The 12,500-nt window shown below is 44.3% G+C and overlaps 1 protein-coding gene across 1 annotated transcript in view; it reads right to left on the minus strand.

Annotated features, from left to right (window-relative positions):
• The window catches only part of dhx35 (DEAH-box helicase 35), a 28,198-nt gene that overhangs the window by 15,197 nt on the left and 501 nt on the right, over positions 1 to 12,500 (minus strand). Inside the window, exons 2-8 of the mRNA XM_056449629.1 lie at positions 11,057 to 11,184; positions 7,408 to 7,500; positions 7,246 to 7,323; positions 5,215 to 5,319; positions 4,856 to 4,917; positions 1,886 to 1,955; positions 1,743 to 1,802 (exon numbers count right to left, since the gene is read on the minus strand). Of these exons, the coding sequence (XP_056305604.1) occupies positions 1,743 to 1,802; positions 1,886 to 1,955; positions 4,856 to 4,917; positions 5,215 to 5,319; positions 7,246 to 7,323; positions 7,408 to 7,500; positions 11,057 to 11,184 (596 nt within the window). The remainder of the gene's footprint in view (positions 1 to 1,742; positions 1,803 to 1,885; positions 1,956 to 4,855; positions 4,918 to 5,214; positions 5,320 to 7,245; positions 7,324 to 7,407; positions 7,501 to 11,056; positions 11,185 to 12,500) is intronic.

The raw sequence follows: 12,500 nt of genomic DNA on the forward strand, positions 1-12,500 counted from the left end.
GGAACTACTTTAGCTGTGCGTTTATCTAAAAATAACGACACACCTTAGGATGTTCATCAGATTATTCTACTGGTCTGCTGAAAGCTTGATTCTGATTGGCTGTCACAATTGTTTATTAGATCCTCAGGGGACCAAATAATTTGTCTTTGGTTTGTTGCTTTGTCACGTGTTCAGATGTTCATGTAATCAGAGATTTAATGTATAAAGGGAAGTGCACATCGGGGCGCTTTTTGCTCGCACTTTCCGTCGACGTTTAAAGCCTCATGACTAAATAAAGGGCACCAATGTTAGCGCCCACTCTTTAAAATCTTAAAACTCAGGGCTTCTGGTTGTACCTAGAACAGTAAAGTCGAGTAAAGGAGGTTGAGCCTTCTCATTTATGGCTCCTAAACTCTGGAATAGCCTTCCTGATAATGTCCGAGGCTCAGACACACTCTTGCAGTTCAAAACAAGATTAAAGACCTATCTTTTTAGTAAAGCATACACTCAGTGCATCACTTTGGCGGTATGATACATAAATGTGCTCCACGCAGGTTTTTGCATCTTGTTCATATACACTATGAACAGCAGCTACGCTAATTATTCTCGTTATTCTCCATTTCCACTTGGGGATACTCCTCGTGAGGCCCTCAGAGACTATGCAGCGCCCCTGATTTGATCCAAGACTCGTGACAAAATGATCCCAAGATGATCCCAAGGTTTCCATAATCCTGGACCAGGCCGTATCCTGAGAGCATGAGACTGATTACTGTGACGCTCCGGGGACAGACGAGTCTCGCTGATGTCCAGCTTCTCCAGCGCCTAGACTGCAGCTCTGCACAAGAAGTTTGGCCAGAAGAGAAATGGTCATGCCCAACTGAGCTTGGTTTCTCTCGAGGTTTTTTAAATCTTCACTTTTGTCAATTGGTGAAGTTATTTCCTTGGCGCTGTCGCCACTGGCTTGCATGGTTCGGGATCTGAAGAGCTGCGCATCGTTGGATTTGCTCTTCAGTGTTTGGACTGTCAGTAGTGATTATTAAACCACACTGAACTGAACTGAACTGAACTTAAACACTGAAAACTGGACTACTCTGTTTCAATTTACTATGATCTTCTATGTGAAGCTGCTTTGACACAATGTACATTTTAAAAGCGCTATACAAATAAAGGTGAATTGAATTGATGGTGCACATCAACACGCAAAACGGCAGATGTAAAAGAGTAATTATTAAAGAAACGCCTGATGCTCGTTTTTTTCTCCACCAATCAGATTGGCACCATGTTTACGTGCACGGAGCTGCTGAAGTTACAGTAAACAGCAGTTGGAGGCGCTCAAGTGAAAACTGACAATGCGAGCGCACATTGAAGAAGATTCCCAGAGGTGATATGAACGTGGAGCTGCTTATTGCGCTGGTGAACACTAATCATTTCTTCATCGCTAGAGCTGGAGCTGCTACTTGAACCAGCCATGCTTGTTCGAGTCGCCAGTAACTTTAACAACAAGCATGTTAACTTTCTCTCTTCTTCTTCTGTGTTACAAGCGGGTGTCAGAAGCTTAAAGTTGTGTAGCGCCATCTTACGTCAAGGAGTGATTTTGCATACTCATCTGCTCGACGCCAGTGAAAATCGCTTGGGTTTGAATGTGGAAAAACGTCACGAAAAACGCTGACGATAAACTCAAATGAAAAGCGTCCCGGTGTGTACGAGCTTTAAGGATGCATATGAACTGTCGGATATTATACAGGGTCAGAGGTCAGGTTTACCTTGGCATCCAGAGTGGCCGAGGCTACAATCAAACGCAGGTCTCTCCGCTTCTTCAGAATCTGTAGAGTGAGTGAAATAAATGAGCAGAAGGTTTCCACAACACTGCTCCTCTGACAAAGGATGAAATATAAAGCATCATCACCTTCTTCAGAAGACCGATAGCGATGTCTGTGTAGAGCGTCCTCTCATGAGCTTCATCCAGTATCAGTACACTATGGAAACACAACACACTGCTTGAGCAAAAACACTCACAGTACACTTAACATCAGAACACTACGACACATAAGCGACAACACAAGAAGTCACTTCACCAGCATAATCACCACCATAAATCACCATCAACATCTTCATCATCAAAACCTTCATCCGCATTATAATCTTTAGTATCATCACATTATCATCATCACCACCCCCATCATCAGCAGCATTTTCATCATCATCACCACTACCACAGCCATTAATATCACCATCACCACTACAATCACATGACCTCCCTCATCATCCCCATCACCACCACTACCACATTCATCATCATCACAACCATCATCATCATAATTATCATCTTCAACATCACCATCACTACTACCACCATCCTCACTGTCATTACCACCATTACCATTACCACCACCACCTCCCTCATCATCACCATCACATCACCTTCCCCATCATCACATCACCTCCTTCATCATCACCATCATAACCTCCTTCATCATCGCATCACCTCCCTCGTCGTCACCATCATCACATCACCTCCCTCATCATCACCACCATCACCTCCATCATCACATCACCTCCCTCATCATCATCACCACCCTCATCACCATCATCACATCAACTCCCTCATCATCACAATCACATCACCTACTTCATCATCAAGATCATCACATGACCTCCCTCATCATCACCATCATCACATCACCTCCTTCATCATCACCATCACATCACCTCCCTCATCGTCACCATCACATCACCTTCCTCATCATAACCACCATCACTTCTCTCATCACCACCATCACCTCCCTCATCACCACCATCACCTCCCTCATCGTCACCATCACCTCCCTCATCGTCACCATCACATCACCTTCCTCATCATAACCACCATCACCTCTCTCATCATCCCCACCATCACCTCCCTCATCACCACCATCACCTCTCTCATCATCACCACCATCACCTCCCTCATCGTCACCATCACCTCCCTCATCGTCACCATCACATCACCTCCCTCATCGTCACCATCACATCACCTTCCTCATCATAACCACCATCACCTCCCTCATCACCACCATCACCTCTCTCATCATCACCACCATCACCTCCCTCATCACCACCATTACCTCCCTCATCGTCACCATCACCTCCCTCATCGTCACCATCACATCACCTCCCTCATCGTCACCATCACATCACCTTCCTCATCATAACCACCATCACCTCTCATCACCACCATCACCTCCCTCATCACCACCATCACCTCTCTCATCATCACCACCATCACCTCCCTCATCGTCACCATCACCTCCCTCATCGTCACCATCACATCACCTCCCTCATCGTCACCATCACATCACCTTCCTCATCATAACCACCATCACCTCTCTCATCATCACCACCATCACCTCCCTCATCATCACCATCCCCACCATCACCTCCCTCATCGTCACCATCACCTCCCTCATCATCACCATCACCTTCCTCATCATAACCACCATCACCTCTCTCATCATCACCACCATCACCTCCCTCATCATCACCATCCCCACCATCATCTCCCTCATCGTCACCATCACCTCCCTCATCATCACCATCACATCACATTACCTTCCTCATCATAACCACCATCACCTCTCTCATCATCACCACCATCACCTCCCTCATCATCACCATCACCACCATCACCTCCCTTATCGTCACCATCACCTCCCTCATCGTCACCATCACATCACCTTCCTCATCATCACCATCATATCCCCTCCCTCATCATCACTATCACCACCATCACCTCCCTCATCATCACTATCACCACCATCACCTCCCTCATTGTCTCCATCACCACCATCACCCCCCTCATCAACATCACTATCACCTCTCTCATCAACACCATCATCACATCACCTTCATCACCACCATCATCACATCACATCCATCATGGTCAACATCACATCACCTCCCTCATCAACACCATCATCACATCACATTCATCGTCACCATCATCACATCACATCCATCATGGTCAACATCACATCACCTCCCTCATCATCACAATCACATCACCTCCCTCATCATCACCATCATATCACCTCCCTCATCATCACCATCACATCACCTCCCTCATCGTCACAATCATCACATCACCTCCCTCATCGTCACCATCATCACATCACCTACCTCATCGTCACATCACCCCCCTCATCATCATCATCACCACAATCACTTCCACGTCATCATCGTCATCATTATCACCACTACCACCATCATCATCACCACCACCACCATCTTCAACATCATCACCACCAGCATAATCATTATCATCATGCCACCATCATCATCACCATCACAACCATCATAATTATCTTCAACATCATCACCACCATCACTACTACCACTGTCATTACCATCATAACCACCATCATCATCATCACCATCACAACTACCATCATCATAATTATCTTCAACATCATCACCACCATCACTACTACCACTGTCATTACCATCATAACCACCATCATCATCATCACCATCACAACTACCATCATCATAATTATCTTCAACATCATCACCACCATCACTACTACCACTGTCATTACCATCATAACCACCATCATCATCATCACCATCACAACTACCATCATCATAATTATCATCTTCATCATCATCACCACCACCACCATCACATGACCTCCATCATCACCATTAGTACAACTGTTATCATCATTACCATCATCACCACCACCACCATCATCATCACCATCACAACTACCATCATCATAATTATCATCTTCATCATCATCACCACCACCATCACATCACCTCCATCATCACCATTAGTACCACTGTTATCATCATTACCATCATCACCACCATCATCATCATGATTGTGCAAAGTTACCTGTACTTCTTCAACAGTGGGTCAGACATCATCTCCCGAACTAACATCCCATCTGTCAGAAACTGAGAACAGAAAGTCATTTGCTGCTAATTTAACCTACAGCTATGGAAAAAACAGAGAGGCCACTTTTTAAATTTATTATGTAAACTATAATGACATTTCTCACAGTTTTTAATAGACATTTCTGTATAGATTGATAGCAATTCTAGCATTGGTGAAGTGTGTCATCAGGAGCCATGGTTATTGATTTGGACTGTGATTTTGTCACTGCCATTATATGAATCACCAAGAAACACAGATTCAGCTCTAAATTGTCTTTAATGTTGTACTGAAGAAGAAAACGTCCCCTACGACTGTACCTTTATGCGTGTGGCTTGTGGATCAGAGCAGTCGTCAAACCTGATGGTGTAGCCCACCTCATGGCCCAGAAACGCCCCTCTCTCCTCCGCCACACGGGTGGCCACCTGAAACACACATGCACACAGTGAGAGGATGAAAGCTTCTCCTTCAGTGATGGAAAGTTCTGATCATTTCACTGACTGCACTGAATTTTGAGTCTCATTCAGGGGCGCCCCCAAAGGGTGGTAAACTCTGGCCACCCCTGGAATATTTAACTGTTCATAAGGTAGACAGCCTGAGGAAAGAAACTTTTCCTGTGTTTGGCTGTTTTTGTGCTTGGTGCTCTGAAGCGCCGACCAGACGGTTCGAACAGGTAGTGTGCTGGGTGTGAGGTGTCCAGAGTGATTTTGCGAGCCCTTTTACTCACTCTGGAAGACTACAGTTCTTGAAGTGTAGGAAGGGTTGTGCCAGTGATTCGTTCAGCAGTCCGGACTATTCGATGTAGTCTACGGAGGTCGGGTTTGGCAGCTGAGCCGAACCAGACGGTGATTGAAGTGCAGAGGATGGATTGGATGACAGCTGAGTAGAACTGTACGAGTAGCTCCTGTGGCAGGTTGAACTTCCTCAGCTGACGAAGGAAGTACAGTCTCTGCTGGGCTTTCTTCACAATAGAGTCTATATGAATGTCCCACTTCAGATCCTGAGAGATGGTGGTGCCCAGGAACCTGAATGACTCTACTGCAGCCACAGTGTTGTTCATGATGGTGAGTGGGGGGAGTGCAGGGGGTTTCTCCTGAAGTCCACTATCATCTCCTCTGTTTTTAGCGTGTTCAGCTTCAGGTTGTTGTATCTGCACCATAACGCCAGCCGCTCCTCCTGTCTGTATGCAGACTCGTCACCGTTCTGGATGAGGCCGATAACAGTAGTGTTGTCTGCAAACTTAATGAGTTTGATGGAGGGGTCTTTTGTCGTGCAGTCGTTGGTGTACAGGGAGAAGAGCAGTGGAGAAAGAACACATCCCTGGGGGGCACCAGTGCGGATGGTGCGGCTGTCGGATGTGATTTTGCCCATTCTGACTAGCTGTTGTCTATCTGTCAGAAAGCTGGTGATCCATTGACAGACAGAGCTAGGAACAGAGAGCTGGGCCAGTTTGTACTCAAGCAGTGATGGGATGATGGTGTTAAAGGCAGAACTGAAGTCCACAAACAGAATCCTTGCGTAGTTCCCTGGTTTGTCCAGATGTTGTAGGGTATAATGCAGTCCCATGTTGACTGCATCATCCACAGACCGGTTTGCTCTATAGGCGAACTGCAGGGGGTCCAGCAGGGGTCCAGTGATGTCCTTCAGATATGCTAGCACCAGTCTTTCGAATGACTTCATGGCTACAGATGTTAAGGCCACAGGTCTGTAGTCATTGAGTCCTGTGATCTTTGGCTTCTTCGGGATTGGGATGATGGTAGAGCGCTTAAAGCAGGATGGAACTTTGCGCTGTTCCAGTGATCTATTGAAGATATGTGAGAAAATGGGAGCCAGCTGGTCAGCGCAGGTTCTCAGACAGGCTGGTGAGACACCATCTGGCCCTGGTGCTTTCCTTCTCTTCTGTTTACTGAAGACTTATTCATTCACTTATTGATGACGTGGAAGTGATTAAAATATCATTCAAATGCTACAAGTTGCTTCCCAAACACATCTTTAAGCTGAAGATCTAGTCAAATATTTTGTACTGTCATCATGACAAAGATAAAAGAAATCAGTTATTAGAATTGAGTTATGTTCAGAAATGTGTTGAAAAAATTTTTCTCTTTGTTAAACAGAAATTGGGGGAAAATATTCAGGAGGGCTAATCATTCTGACTTCAACTGTTATCATACAGCACACAAATACTTGGCACAGAAAATAACCTTAATTTACTTCACTTCTCGGCGATATGGACAACGCATATGCTATTCCCCTGATAATGATAAGTGTTTGATATATTGTGCAGGCCTAATTCAAAATGACCGAATCATTGCATAGAGATGCATCACAGAGCTACAGAAACTCCTACTTACAGATGTAGCGGCCACTCGCCGAGGCTGAGTTACACCGATCACCTTCCCTTCAGCCGCCCAGCCGGCCTCCAGCAGATACTGCAGAAACACACACACATATTTTAGCTCACAGCACACATGCACTCACATTTAGAAGAAAACCCTCACGTCTGATGGGCAAACCTGCGGGATCTGTGTGCTTTTTCCTGATCCTGTCTCTCCGACAATCACCACCGTCTGGAAACTCTCCACCAGATACAAGATGTTGTTTCTGTGCTGGAGACCAAAAAAAATAATAATTTGTATGCAAAAAGTATAATAATAATAATAATTCATTCATTCATTCATTTTCTGCCGCTTTTCAGGGGCTGGGTCGTGGGGGCAGCAGTCTTAAGAGAGAACCCCAGACTTCCCTCTCCCCAGACACTTCCTCCAGCTCATCCAGGGGGATCCCGAGGCGTTCCCAGGCCAGCCGTGAGACATAGCCCCTACAGCGTGTCCTGGGTCTTCACCGAGGCCTCCTCCCGGTGGGACATTCCTGGAACACCTCCCTTGCTAGGAGTCCAGGAGGCATCCGAAACAGATGCCCGAGCCACCTCAGCTGGCTTCTCTCTATGTGGAGGAGCAGCGGCTCTACTCCGGGCTCCTCCCGGGTGTCAGAGCTCCTCACCCTATCCATAAGAGTGCGCCCTGCCACCCTTCGAACGAAACTCATTTCGGCCACTTGTATCCGAGATCTCGTCCTTTCGGTCATGACCCAAAGCTCATGATCATAGGTGAGAGCAGGAACATAGATTGACCGGTAAATCAAGAGCTTTGCCTTTCGGCTCAGCACCTTCTTCACCACAATGGACCGGTAGATCATCTGAATTACTGCTGCACCAATCCGCCTGTCAATCTCACACCATCTTTCCCTCACTCGTGAACAAAACCCAGAGATACTTAAACTCCACCACCTGGGGTAAGGACTTTCATCCAACCTGGAGATGGAAAACCACCTTTTTTATAATAATAATATATATTAAATACTCAGTTTTTATTATTTTGTCACGTGTAACAACTTTCAAAAAAGTCATATTTATATACTGTATATCACAGGTCTCAAACTCAATTCCTGGAGGGCCGCAGCTCTGCACAGTTTTGCTCCAACCTTAATCAAACACAGCTGATCCAACTAATCAAGGTGTTCAATAGAGGCTGTTTCTCAATTCTAAAAACCCAGAGTATAGACTTGTGTTCTTGTGAAGAGAAGATAATTTATATATATATATGCTGCGCTTCCCACCACCTTTATTCAGCAACAATGACTTCTTGGACTTCTTGAGAAAGTTTTGCGCTCAAGTCTGCATGCATGCATCCTCAACATCAAGAACACATCCCGGAACTTTCACGCGTCCTCCATTCTTGTGGTCTTGAGTTTCAGAACCGAACTTTGGCGTTTGATGATGATGTTACACGAGAATACGAGGACACAAGATTGCTGAAGAACGCATATTGAGGAACAGCCTGAGTCTCGAAAACTTTCATTAATGTTTTCACTGGATCAGCTGTGTTTGATTAGGGTTGGAGCAAAACTGTGCAGAGCTGCGACCCTCCAGGAGTTCGCTGCATATAATCAAGCTCTTTCTGTTTTGTTTTTTTGACATACTGACATAAGATTAGGGTTGGGTATCGTTTGGGGTTATTTCGATACCGGTGCTAAATCGATACTTTTAAAACGATACCGGTGCCAAAACGATACCTGAACCGATACTTTTGAGCCACAAAATTATGGTGGATGACTGGATGATAAAAAATCTTTTATTTGATAAAATCTTTTAAAAAATAATTTAAATAAAACAATATAATTAAAGTTTAAAGTGAACATCAATTCATATTATATATATATAATTACATTAATATATTTCAGTTGATCATTTGTTGGTTAGCATGAATTCAAGATTTGCATTATGAAATGACATTAGCTTACTACTAACCTAGGGAAAGGCTGTCATCAAAATACTGAACTCCTTTTTTCTAGGGTTAGGGCTTGTGACTGTTTACATGGTTATCAGTGACCTAATGATTTGCCTTAATCTGAATAAGACAATAATAAGATTAAGGTGTTTACATGAGTTGCTTTTTGAATGTTCCTTTCATGATCCCATCTTACATGCTATAGTACATATATTGATTAACGTTATTGCGTCACCATGCTATCCATGTTTCCTCCAGAGTTTCATGTAATTTCAGGGGTCTAATTTTTAATTTTTCGACTTTAACTGCAGTTTCACTTTCATTCAGGAACATTTTATTCATGCCCCCATGACAAACTGAGGTACTTGTCGTGAGCATTAAGTAAGGACTGGTGGAAGAGTGCTCTTTTAATGGAATTTGATACCGCATGTTGAATGGAAAGAAATAACCTCCTCATTTCGTGACGCAGGTGTCTGTGGTCCTTTAAGGTAATCAAAAATCACTGTTTACATGGTAGTCTAGACTCTTAATCAGAGTATTAAAATCGGAGCATTAGTGTCCATGTACGTACTCATTGAAAGTGTCAGATGATGTCGCGAGCTTTCAGGGACAGTGCATTCCTCTGCCTTTAAGTTGATTCCATGAGCCCTCAAATGTGTCATTAAGTTTGATGTTTCCCTCTTACAAGCAACTTTTGTAAAGCATCTGCTTCACGTTGCTGTGTCAAAATCCTTGCTTGTAAAATACACTTTAGAATGCTTAGTCTAAGCAAATTTGATGAACGCGATCATGTGTGTTGATCTGAAGAGAGTCGCTCTCGCTCACCGAATGCGCTGTACTGCGTGCGTTATGTGCGTCCGTTCCCTAAGCAACAAGAACAAACGCCTGACATCACCTGTCCGTATTCCTCAAAGTTGTTTAGAATTAAATGTTTATAGATGGTGTGACAACGTGTACCTGTGTGCCTTTGATGCACCTCTTGATGCTTCTTACATCCTTGTTGCAGCACCAGTGGAACCGAAAGTAGGCACCGAAATTCATATGCTGATTCGGTCCGGTACATTCCGGTTACAAAGGTACCGGTGCTATAATGGCACTGGGTTTCATAAGATTGTCATTTAACCTTTATAATCATGACATGACACATCCAATGAATGTGAATGAGATTTTATGCATGCTTATAACAACTGACATTAAGTGTCATTCCCTCAGCTGTGACATTTTAAATGCAGAGACAACATTGTTTGTCTCATGATTAGCTTCCTAATCATAAGGGGGGTCTCCACACCACCACCAGTGTGCAGCATCCACTTGGATGAAGCGATGACAGCCACAAAACATCGGTGCCAGTGCGCTCACCACACTCCAGCTACAGGTGGAGGGGAGAGACAGTGATAGAGACAATTCGGTGGAGGGAATTTGGCCAGGAAATGGGGGTTACACCCCTACTCTTTACGAGAAGTGCCATGGGATTTTTAATGACCACAGAGATTCAGGACCTCGGTTTAACGCCTCATCTAAAAGACAGCGCCCTCTGACAGTGTAGTGTCCCCTTCACTATACTGGCGCATTAGAACTCACACATACCACAGGTTAAGCGCCCCCTGCTGGCCTCACTAACACCACTTCCAACAGCAACCTAGTCTTCCCATGTGGTCTCCCATCCAGGTGCTGACCAGGCTCAGCCCTGCTTAGCTTCAATGACAATCCGGTCTTGGGCTGCAGGGTGATGTGGCTGTGGTCATTTTTGACTAAAACTATTTAGAATACTTTTCACTAATTCAAATAAACCTAGAAAACAGTAAAATGAGTAAAACTGAAATGGAGTGAATTATAGCTTAACAGAAATATATGAAAGGAGTAAAAGTAGTTTTACCTTGAAGACGGGCAGCCGCTGTCTCTGCTTCTCAATGGTCAGAGCTGTGTGAGGATTGAAGAAAATGGGAGAGCCGGTCGTCTCAGTGCTCAGATCTCTCTCCTCACACACACCTGGAGCCTCCGAGCCTGAACACACACACCATTTTAAATATATCATGTCATATATATATATATATACACATGTGAACTGCTTCAAGAACAGCAACGTTACTATTAAATTGCTAAGAAAGCTAGTTTGTAACAGCGCTCTAGGCTACTTTTTAACAGCAGTCGGCGCTCTTGGCTAATTTTTAACAACAGATAGTGTTTCAAGTTGTCAAAGCAGATTTTACCAGTAGATGGTGCTCCAGGCTAGTTTCACCAGTAGATGGTGCTCTAGGCTAGTTTTACCAGTAGATGGTGCTCTAGGCTAGTTTCACCAGTAGATGGTGCTCTAGGATAGTTTTACCAGTAGATGGTGCTCTAGGCTAGTTTTTCCAGTAGATGGTGCTCTAGGCTAGTTTCACTAGTAGATGGTGCTCTAGGCTAGTTTTACCAGTAGATGGTGCTCTAGGCTAGTTTCACCAGTAGATGGTGCTCTAGGCTAGTTTTACCAGTAGATGGTGCTCTAGGCTAGTTTTACCAGTAGATGGTGCTCTAGGCTAGTTTTACCAGTAGATGGTGATCTAGGCTAGTTTTACCAGTAGATGGTGCTCTAGAATAGTTTTACCAGTAGATGGTGCTCTAGGCTAGTTTTACCAGTAGATGGTGCTCTAGGCTAGTTTTACCAGTAGATGGTGCTCTAGGCTAGTTTTACCAGTAGATGGTGCTCTAGGCTAGTTTTACCAGTAGATGGTGCTCTAGGCTAGTTTTACCAGTAGATGGTGCTCTAGGCTAGTTTTTTTATCAGCAGATAACATTTTAGGCTAGTTTTAACAGCAGATTGAGCTCTAGGCTAGTTTTTTAACAGCAGATGGAGCTGTGAGTTGTGTTGAGCTTATTTGGCTAATTCAGAATTGGCTTATTCGTGGGTTTCCTCCAGGTGCTCCAGTTTCCCTAACAGTCCAAATACATGCGCTATAGGGGAATTGAATAAACTAAATTGGCCGTAGTGCGTGTGTGTGAATGCAAGAGTGTATGGATGTTTCCCAGTGTTAGGTTGCGGCTGGAAGGGCATCAGCTGTGTAAAACATTTGCTGGATAAGTTAGCGGTTCATTCTGCTGTGGCGACCCATGATTAATAAAGGGACTAAGCCGAAAAGAAAATGAATGAATGAATGTGTATGTATTATTTATATTATTTATTTATTTTTTGTTCACCCCTATAAGGAGCTGAGCCCCCGTAAAATGCTAAAATCGCCCCTAGTTGTTTCCAAAGCGGCCAGTTTGACATGACAGAAGTGTGACTGATTCGGGAGTTACATTGTGTTGTTTAAGTGTTCCCTTTATTTTTGTGCAGTGTA

The sequence above is a fragment of the Danio aesculapii genome, chromosome 23 (genome assembly GCF_903798145.1).
Source record: "Danio aesculapii chromosome 23, fDanAes4.1, whole genome shotgun sequence".
NCBI classification, from domain to species: Eukaryota; Metazoa; Chordata; class Actinopteri; order Cypriniformes; family Danionidae; genus Danio; species Danio aesculapii.